The sequence below is a fragment of the Zerene cesonia genome, chromosome 19, assembly GCF_012273895.1.
Source record: "Zerene cesonia ecotype Mississippi chromosome 19, Zerene_cesonia_1.1, whole genome shotgun sequence".
NCBI classification, from domain to species: Eukaryota; Metazoa; Arthropoda; class Insecta; order Lepidoptera; family Pieridae; genus Zerene; species Zerene cesonia.
The window spans coordinates 6,945,187-6,955,380 of NC_052120.1; the positions used below are offsets into that span (position 1 = coordinate 6,945,187).

General features: G+C 32.2%; 2 protein-coding genes across 2 annotated transcripts in view; both read right to left on the bottom strand.

Moving 5' to 3' along the window:
- LOC119834344 (dentin sialophosphoprotein-like) overlaps positions 1 to 5,064 on the bottom strand; it is a 13,005-nt gene extending 7,941 nt beyond the window's left edge. Inside the window, exons 1-10 of the mRNA XM_038358686.1 lie at positions 4,986 to 5,064; positions 4,710 to 4,748; positions 4,244 to 4,279; positions 3,658 to 3,696; positions 3,225 to 3,254; positions 3,101 to 3,136; positions 2,729 to 2,755; positions 2,554 to 2,595; positions 1,950 to 2,483; positions 9 to 1,883 (exon numbers count right to left, since the gene is read on the bottom strand). Coding sequence (XP_038214614.1) covers positions 9 to 1,883; positions 1,950 to 2,483; positions 2,554 to 2,595; positions 2,729 to 2,755; positions 3,101 to 3,136; positions 3,225 to 3,254; positions 3,658 to 3,696; positions 4,244 to 4,279; positions 4,710 to 4,748; positions 4,986 to 5,064 — 2,737 coding nt within the window. The remainder of the gene's footprint in view (positions 1 to 8; positions 1,884 to 1,949; positions 2,484 to 2,553; positions 2,596 to 2,728; positions 2,756 to 3,100; positions 3,137 to 3,224; positions 3,255 to 3,657; positions 3,697 to 4,243; positions 4,280 to 4,709; positions 4,749 to 4,985) is intronic.
- A 2,397-nt stretch (positions 5,065 to 7,461) lies between these two features.
- On the bottom strand, positions 7,462 to 9,868 carry LOC119834345 (putative odorant receptor 92a). Its single transcript, XM_038358687.1, has 5 exons — positions 9,063 to 9,868; positions 8,804 to 8,900; positions 8,591 to 8,695; positions 8,106 to 8,261; positions 7,462 to 7,512 (listed from the first exon to the last, which is right to left on the bottom strand). Exons 1-5 carry the CDS (start codon positions 9,866 to 9,868, stop codon positions 7,462 to 7,464), a joined length of 1,215 nt encoding a protein of 404 aa, XP_038214615.1.
- Between the last annotated feature and the right edge of the window lie 326 nt (positions 9,869 to 10,194).

A 10,194-nucleotide genomic window follows, 5' to 3' on the forward strand; every position in this document is an offset into this window, starting at 1 on the left:
CGCTTTGCCTTTCTTTTCCTGTTTGTCATTCTTATGATGATCTGGTTGTTTGTGATCGCTGGGGTGTTTAGGCTTGCCACCCTTTTGTGGATGATTAGCTTTATCGGATTCTTCTGAACTCATAGATTCTTTTGAATTACTTTCCTGACCTGCTTTTTTATGCTTGTGCTTTTTAGCGTATTCTTTTGATTCTTCGGATTCATCCGAATTTTCAGGTTGTTGTGATTTTTTTTTGTCTTCATCTTTTTTATGCGAACCAGGTTGTTTATGTTTATCATGCCTTCCTTTGTGTTTGGCCTTATCAGAATCTTGTGAATTTTCTGCCTCTTCCGAGTCATATTCTTTACTAGGACGTTCGTTATTTTTTGGTTTTTTACCTTCACTTGCTTCATCAGAACCAGAATCTTTCTTTCCCGCCTCGTTTGACTTTTTGTGTCTGCTACTCTTATCGTGATCAGGTTGTTTGTGATCGCTGGGGTGCTTGGGTTTGCCACTGTTTTCTGGCTTTTTAGATATGTCCGTTTCTTCTGAACTCATAGAGTCTTCTGAATTTTTTTCTTGACCGGGTTTTTTGGGACTTTGTTTTTTAGCGTGTCCATCAGATTGTTTCGATTCGCCTGAATTTTCAAGTTGTTTTGATTTATTCTGTTCTTTTGCGTCATGATGCTTATGTTTATTGTGTTTTTCTGCTGATTTAGAGTCCATTTTTGACGTTTTTGATTTTTTATGTTTGTGATGAGAAATCCCAAATATTTCTTCAATTTCGTCAATCATTGAATTGGAGTCTTCTGAATCATTTTCTTCAATTTCGGAATTTTCCGACTGTTTAGATGTATTGGAGTTCTCCGGAATTTTATTTTCATCGTTATTGGGCTTGTCTGGTTTGCTTTTGTCTGATTGTTTTGGCATTTGTGATTCATTAGATTCACTTTTCTCGACTTCTTTGTTGTCCTCATCTTTATTTTCTGATTGATTATTTTCACTGCATTCTTTACGTTCATTCTCTATTAGCTCTTCAATTTCTTGAAGTACTTCATTATTGCACGGTTTGCTAGAATTTGACTTTCCGTTTGATCCAGTTTGCTTGGAGATTTCTTTACTATCTGACATTTCAGAATTACTTGATTTGTCTTCTGTACTTGTCTTGTCTAATCCTTTCGAATCAATTCCAGAGCCGGTAGAAGCACGCTCTTGGTTTGGAATATCTGACTTTTTTTTGTTTTTTGGTGGTCGGGACCGACTGCGTTTATTTTTCAAGAAATCTGCATTGCCAGACTCACTATCACTTGAATCTATTGATTTATTGTCCTCATCTGCTTTTTGTTCTCTGTTAGGTTGTTCTGACCCACTGGAAGAGTTAATTTCATCTGAATCATTTATATTGCTGGACTCGTTGTCTCCACTCTTCGAACTTTTATTTTCTTCTTGTGGACTTGGTTCTTCGACATCATTCTCGTCACTGTCTGCATCACTTTCTTTTAAAGGTTCTGAATAAACAGATCTACTTGATCTACTGTACCTTTTATGAATTTTTGGTTGCTTAAAAGATTTATCAGAGTCTTTTCCTTTGTGTTTGTCTAATTTTTCATCTGAGGTTTCACTTTTCTCTTTTTGCTTATGTTTACTAGTCCCATCAGATTCCTCTTCATTAGAGTCACTTTCATCTTTTGGTTTTTTATGCTTATGTTTCCTTTTTCTATTTCTGGAATATCTTTCTTCGCTAGAATCACTCTCATCATCTGATTCATTTTCCCTATTTCTACTCCCTTCGTAAGATTCTGAACTTTCATCAGAATTACTATTTTCATTTTTGCTTTCTTGTGGCCTGTGGTTTTTTCGATTTTTATATCTAGAACTTTCCCCTTCTTCACTAGACGAACTTTCTACAGAATGATGCTTCTTATGTTTATTTTTCTCATCGTTCGTATATTTTTTCTTTTTATTTTTACTATGTTTTCCGTTATCTGAATGCTTTTTATTTCCTTCAATTGAAAGACTGGAATCATCTGAAGAGTTTTCCTCATTATCTCGACTCCTATGTTGATTTTCTTCCTCATGTTTAGGGTTTTTTTGAGGTTTGTTCGATGCTTTGGAGTTGTCATTTTCATTTGAATCACTGTCAGATTTCAATTTATTAGATTTTGTTTCCTTTTTTGAATTGCCAGACTCGCTGGAGTCTTTACTTTCTTTAGATTCAGATTTTTTGACAGCCTTTTTATCTGGTTGTTCAGAATTATTACTTTCACCGGCTTCATTACTTTTAACTGGTTTTGTTTCATCATGAGAATTACTCTCAGGATTTGCTTTTGAATCGGTGGAGGAGTCAGTTGAATTGTCTTTTTGGATAGGCTTGGAAGAACTGGTGTTATTTTGTGGACTTTCTGAATTATTGGGTTTACTAGCACCATTAGCATTTGGTGACCCCTCTTCATTGTCAGCTTTTTTTTGCTTTCTTTTTTTCTTTCTTGTTGTCAATGCAGATGCTGTAAGCCAAGTGTTTATATATTAAAAAAATAAAATACAATTATTTTAAATATTATTTAAAATAATCACCTTGCGCTACTGCATTTGCTGATGATTGTCCACCTGATTGAGCTGAAATTATTTTATGGAATTATTTGCTTGTTTCCAAAAAGGTTTGTCTATATTTTTATTCATTGGAACTTTTCTTTTGCTAAGCATTTACTTTGATTGTCGTCATAAATTTAATTTATATGAGTTTACTTACCAGACGCGACAGCACTTGCCTGTGCACCTGGAAGAGATAATAAAATATTCAAATCACGATACCTACGAATTTGCAAAATATTTCATATCCTTCATTCATCCTTTTTCAATTTGTTGGAGGTTTTTCTGGATCCCGAAAGATTCGTTTTTTGAGGTTCTCCAAACATACATTGTTTGTTAGAAATTGAAGTACCTATCTCTAGGATTTTTGACTTTTGTTACTTACGAGTTAATCTGCTAACCGAACAATGCAAATTTCATTGAAATACCATGATACAAAAGTTGATCGAAGTTATATTATTCTGAATCGACGCAGCACGTATTTATACATATAGGTTTCGTAAAAGTTTTTCATTCCGTGGAAAAATATTACCAGCCGAAGGTGCTTCCGGGGAGTCGTCATAGTCGTCTAAAATAAAGAAAGAAACAAATGTTATGTTCAAACATAGATAATATTATACTTATTAAATAAAATAACATTAACAAATTACGCTCACCATCATTATTCGCGCCTTCGTTGCCTTTAGCTGTAATAACAGAAACAATTATAATATTGATTAGTTATTTTATAAGTTTTTTATTTATTTAATGTGAAGCAAATCTTCAATTCCGGATTTACAGATTTGAAAGACAGACATATAGATACAGTTACTGTCTGCAGGGGAAAATTATTATATAAACGTTATTCTCCGTTATACTCTCAGCTGGCATTTCTCTCTAAACAACACTGCTTCAAAAAAATTATTATTCGCCTGTGTAATTACCTACCATGAACAGGACAGTTAAATAAAACAGCTGTTTCGGTATTTACTGATGCAAATACACTATTAGATAGACATTCAGATTATGTTTTAGGTGACTATAATATTGCTATACTATTTATAATGTGTTATTTTTATTTTTATACATGAATACTTAGATGTTACTTACGTTTTTCTGTACCGTTCAATGGTTTCTCAGCACTGTTTGCTGAAAGATTATTAAATTAGAAAACATTATTAAGTTTCAAGATGCATAAAACAGTGAAATCCTGTGCCCCATAGTGAGGTATGGGGCAGATCATATATATCATTTTGACTAGATCTTTATGGACAAGTAGGTGATGAGTCTTCTCGGTCCTGCTAGAACGAGACTTTTTTCGTGAGTCCCCACCGGGGATTGAACGTAGGACCCGTCGGTTCTACGTTCACGCGGTGACAACTGCATGACTGCACCAAGGAGGCGGTCGTGATGTACAGATTTCTTTTATTTTCATTTATACCATCCTAGATTTCTAAGTTATGGTATGTAATTGAAGCATGATGATCTATGTAATAACTTTATTTTTTAATTTCTTAATAAATTATGTAAGTAGTACAAAAAGCATTTTATTAACATTTTTTCGTTCATGATTGTGATAAAACGAACATGGTTTTTAATAAGAGTTTGACACCACACCCCTTATCAATGAACACTGCGATAGTATGAATTTTATAATATAAGAAATGCATTACACATACAATAAATCCATACTAACCACTTGGTACTGGAGCAATTTCGACAGTTGTAGTTGCTGTGAATAAAAGAATCTTTATTTATGAAGTTATCTCAATTACCTAACTTTAAAATTAGAAGTTAAATTCGTAATTTACAATATTGTGATGATATGGGCAACTCCAGAAATAGACTTTAGACAAGTGAGAGCAGAAGTCTACGCATTATGCATAAAATAGAGGTAATAAAAATAGTTTGAATTCTAATACTGAATGGATTTTTCATAGTCAGCAACTGTTTATGAATTTAATCCCAGATATACAGTCATTTACTTGTGTATACGATATGAACCATTACATCATTTTATATTAATATATAAATAATTGGATTTTCAAAGTTAATTTCACTATAAATGATATTGACCAATCTGAAATTGCAAATCAATAATCACATATGCTATAATTGAATAATCATTAAAATATTATATCAACATGTTAATAAAAAATTACCGATAGCAACGGCACTGGCTGTAGCACCGGGGGCTTGTCCTGAAACAATAAAATTTCTATTATCAACAATCAAACAAACTCAATTATCAAGTAAATCAAACAATAACATTTTGAAAGCGATGAATTTAATTGTGAAATAGAAAACTAAAGAGTTTGTACTAGGAAGTAGAAGTTGTGCTTCAACACAAAGGATTCTTTTTCTAATACTTTATTCGTATAAACTACTCACGCGCGTATGTATACCATTTTATATATCTATAGCCGAATACCACTTACCGGGTTCAGTGTTTTCTGCTAAAATTCCTATGGGTACTATAACTAAAAAGATAAAAATGAATTTATATCGCGTCCCCATCTTATAAGGCCTGAATTGGCCGATGGTTTGAAAATTTCATACCTTTACAATCAATTTATAAAGAAATGAGATCATAAAATAATTATTTAACTATTGGCATATGTCGTGATGGAAGCACTGATAATAATAATATTTCATTTAATAATAACATGAAATTTTCTTCGTGATTTTAACATTCATAAAGTTTATTATTGCCATTATAAATATGTTTTTTTTATTACTTTATCGAAAGGTGAAATTTTATTTTTATAATTATCTATATTATCAGTCTATATATCTATGTTATTATATATATATATATATATTATCATTTGGCGTGTATACGCATCTCAAAGGACTGGTTATTTGCCATAAATCTTATATATAAAATTCTCGTGTCACAATGTTAGTCTCTATACTCCTCCGAAACGGCTTGACCGATTCCTCTGAAATTTGGTAAGCATATTGGGTAGGTCTGAGAATCGGCTAACATCTATTTTTCATACCACTAAACGATAAGAGTAAGGCAGAACAGCGTTTGCCGGGTGCAGCTAGTAATTTATAAATAAATGTTATTATTATAACAAGTTCTTTTGAAACAAACAATATAAAGTGAAATTTTGCAGAGGATAATGTAAAATCGATTAATATGATAACAATCCATTGATTTATACTGGGATATCATACTCTCTATCTATATTCTATATAAATAAAAACGAATCGCCAAATGTATTGCTAACGGCTCTACTAATTTGGCAATTTTTTTTCTAACTGTTTCTTACGGCCCAAGGAAGATTCTTAAGGAGAGATTCAGATGCAGCCGATAGTATCACATAGATACCATTAGACCATTATTGCCATGGAATATTACTGAAAAAATCTTGGTTTGTACTCATTTTTTATATTTAATACCAGCCAATCTTAACTGCAGTTATGTATTTATTTTTGAGCCTCATTTGATTCATTATCGAATGAGACTGACTGACATGATATATATGTTTATTGGTAGGCCTCGGTTATAAAGAAAATAATATTGATGAATAAGATTTAGAGTTATCATACTAAATTGTATGAAAGTATTTATATTTGATAATAATATTGTTAGATGCATTCTGGATTAATATTTTTTAATAAATGAGTTATTGTCATGTAGCTGTCACTTTATCCTGTCAAAACTAGTTTAGACGTAGCGGAGGCGATTTTATAGGATTTGCCTATAAAAATCGCCTTGCTTTGAAACGGGGCGCATTTGTATGGATTGCTTTGATTGCGGCTTGGTGTTCGAACGTTGTTTATTGAATGTTCGGCCCAACTACCTTCACTTTTTTAATCGTCTTTGTGACTGGCTGAAATTTGTTATCAACTGAGTACATTCATTAGGCATTAGTTATTATTACGATCAAACTAGTATTCAGCTCAGCCCCCTTCTGATTTCTAACAGTATAATATTTAAACGAAACGTATTTCATATTTTGTTTTAAATTAATAGAAGACAATATTCCCTCAATACGACACATGGTAATATGGACGTAACCATCTTGACTTTATAGCATCGGTTCGGAGCGAATTACTTCAATATAGTCATTTTGAGAGCTCCCTCATTTCTGCCGTCGTATGCACCTCGTAATTTCCAACCATTCCCCAATATTCATATTGGAAATCTTATTTTATATTTTTGCGTAGAATCTTGGGATCCTATAATATTGACTTTATAACAAGCTTATTAAACGTATCGTTTTTTTTTATTTTAAAGTTAAATTTCAATGATAAAACATTAATGTAAAAACTTAACCCTTTAATTAAAAAAATTAACCCTTTTAATGTTTAATTTATAGGTACGAGTAATTAAATTTGTTGAATTGTTTTAGTAGTTTCGTGAAGTCCCGTGTCCCCTAGTGGGGTATGGGGCAGATGATGTACATCTGTTTCACTGATCGATTTTCTTTACGGACAAGTAGGTGATCAGCCTTCTATGTCCTGCCAGACCGAGACAATTTTTTTTGTGCGTCCCCACCGGGAATTGAACCCAGGACCCCTCGGTTCTACGCGCATGCGTTAACTACTGTACCAAGGCGGCGGTTTTAGTAGTTTGCTAGTGAGTAAATGATGATCAAACGTTTAATTCATGGCCTAGTTGTACGAATGAAACTGGTTTTCAGGTAATGGGAGGAAGGAAGAAATAATTCGATAATATAGGTAGATTTTGTCCTTTATTATAGTTTTTATTAGTTTATAGTTGTTGAGAATGAATGCTTTTTAAAGAACTCGAATTTTAAAATTATATTGAATTATTTTCTGGTGTTTGATTTTACACAAATACTATATTATACATTTAGAAATCGAAGCTTTCTTTCACTTATAAAACTTAAAATGCAATACAATATTAAATATGTATTAATGTAAAGTCTTCTATATTATTCAAAACATTGTGCGTAAGAGGTTGAAGAATTGGTAAGAGTTGCTGCAAATCTGAAAAGAAAAATAACAACCACATTACAGATTTCCTGATAAAAAAAAAATAATATTTACCTACTGTGATTGAGGTTTTGGTTTAGTTCTTGAATAAAAATATAAAACACACAGATTTATATTATTGCTTTTCATAAAATTACCTAAATCTTGCTAAATCTTTCTTTGTTAGTTTGAACACGCTAATCTTAGGAACTACTAGGCCGATTTCGAATATTCTTTCACCGTTGCATATGTACACAATTTCTGAGTGCTGCTATACCTGCTGTTTATAATATATCTACCACGAGCACAGCCGGTGTGGATCACTAGTTATTATAATACAAAACGTTAAATTGAATATAATACAAATAAGAAGATTTTATTATATCATTTTGTTATAGTAAGGAATAGCTTTGCAAGATACCTCTGCAAGAGAGGCACTCATGGATCCAGTAATCATGAAACTTTTTTTTTTAGTGGGAAAATCTTACATACCCCCGGGAAAGGAGCCGTGGGTTATGTCGGATTCCTACCGACTAAATACACCTATTTGCATAGTGATTGTAAAGATCCTAACAATAATTATAGTATAAATATGTTCCTATACGTACTCTGCTAAATGTATTCATATTCATTGTAACATATCCGTTACCGGTGAATTCGAAAGGCTTTTGGGTCCGCAATATTAACATCAGAATAATCTTCTTCGTCTCAGGACTGGCGTATATCCAATTCGATGAATAAATGGAATTTGTGAGATTTTCACTCTGAAATATTATTCTATTAAACTGTGACTGACTTTTCTATCTAGCAATTAGGTGATCATTAATATATAAAACTACAGGTGAAATTTTATATAACAAATATATAAAAATCTGTGTCACGATGTATGTTTCCAATGAACTCTTCACCAACTCAAGCGATTTTGATGAAATTTGGCATTTAATGTGTAATTTGGTCCAACTTAAGATATAGAAGTTGTTATTTCGATTAATTATCCCAAAAATTAATAATCCTAATATTTTAAAATTATCACTCAGACACAGCAACGCGTGGCCGGGTATGCTAGTAACAAATAAAAAGCAAGTCAACGTACATGATCACTTAAAATTTGTCCAATCAAACATTGATTGAATATCTCCACAAGCAAAGACATGCACATGAAGAAATAACGAACGCGTTTGTACGAGTTATCCACGACCTGAAAATATGTGTTATATAAGACAATTCTAACATTATAGATATTTTTCATTGCGACGCTTTAATGTTGAACATCACTTTCAATTTAGAGCAAGTAGAAACTCTTTACCGTGCACGTGAAAGCTGTTAGACAAATGAATATAGCTCCGAGGGAATAGTTGAGAAGCATAGCACCTCCCAAAACAGAGTCAAGTGCGGCACATTTCCTGAAAGTTTCACGTTACATGCTTGACTTTAACATTGTAAAATTATTTTATTTTATTTATCCTAAATGCTGCTCTGAAGTTAAATATTAGTTAAAGTAGATATTAAATAATATAAAATTTAACTAACATTAGAGTATATATAATACGTAAAAGTTAACTCACTTGGCCAAATACTCGTATCTCGCGATGATTATTTTGAACTTTTTTTCTATTCCAAATTGGATTGCATTAACATTAAATCCTTTTTTGATATTTTCCACGTCGCTTGGACTTATCAAGTCTTCAAGACAACAACCAAGAATGCGCAGCTCCATACACGTGAATACTATATAGCTTGCGTGTATCATGTTTGCAAATAAATAAACGATCACAACTACAGCTGTCATGCAACTCTCCCAAACGTAAACTATACCATAATATTCGATTTTATTGAAAGGATACCATCCTTCGAAAGGGTAAAGATATTCTCTTAGATCATGAAATTTTTCTTCGTATTTCATGAAGATATAAGGGAAAGAATCGACTACAACAGTTAAGGGAATGGAATAGTAGAGAAGAAATCGATTTATAATCATTGCTATTTTTCTATATTTTGTTATAATGCTTTTTTGAATTTTGGAATTGGGAGATACGATATCCCACATTCCATCGCGAAAATGAAAGAAAATTTCATTGTATACGTCTTTGTGTGTTTCCAATTTCGTATATTTAATAACGGTCATGATACACACTCCTAAATTGGGAGCTATATTAATAATTTCCAGCAGATCAGAAGCGCTGGCTAAAACAAGTGTAAGAAAAAGTTGCAGCGCGGTGGTCGCTGCGAGTATATAGAAAACGAAGTATCCCATGATCATGGGTTTTGACTTCCCAATAAATGGATATAGACATATTTTCCTGCCGAGGGAACTTATGAAATCTAATTCAAAGATAACTTCTTGCCTTACAGGCGGTTCTTTAGCTGACATCTTTTCGATGGGCGATTCGCTTTACTTGTGATTTTCTTTATGCGGAAATGGAGTTTATAAGCATTTCTATACATAATGGTATGTTTGATTTTTAATTAAAAGGAAGTAAATATAAAGAAAAGAAAGAATAAGTAATGGAGTGTCAATCGAGTAAGTGAACTTTAGTATCAATTATTAAAACAATAATGCAAATGCAAGTATTGTGTGTAGCCATTGTTTGCTCGCTAATATAATGGTGTTTAATGAATGTTATATTAGTGTCTAATTATACCGCGAAATATGTTTTATTGTTAAATTTATTTTTGTGAATAAAAATAAATTAAAGG

Bases quoted from the DNA above. Each gene is read 5' to 3' on its own strand.
- LOC119834345 (XM_038358687.1), bottom strand. From the start codon at position 9,868: ATGTCAGCTAAAGAACCGCCTGTAAGGCAAGAAGTTATCTTTGAATTA. The intron at 8,901-9,062 runs GTGAGTTAACTT...TGAAACTTTCAG, and splicing joins AGATACGAGTATTTGGCCAA to GAAATGTGCCGCACTTGACT. The intron at 8,696-8,803 runs GTAAAGAGTTTC...ACATATTTTCAG, and splicing joins TAACAGCTTTCACGTGCACG to GTCGTGGATAACTCGTACAA.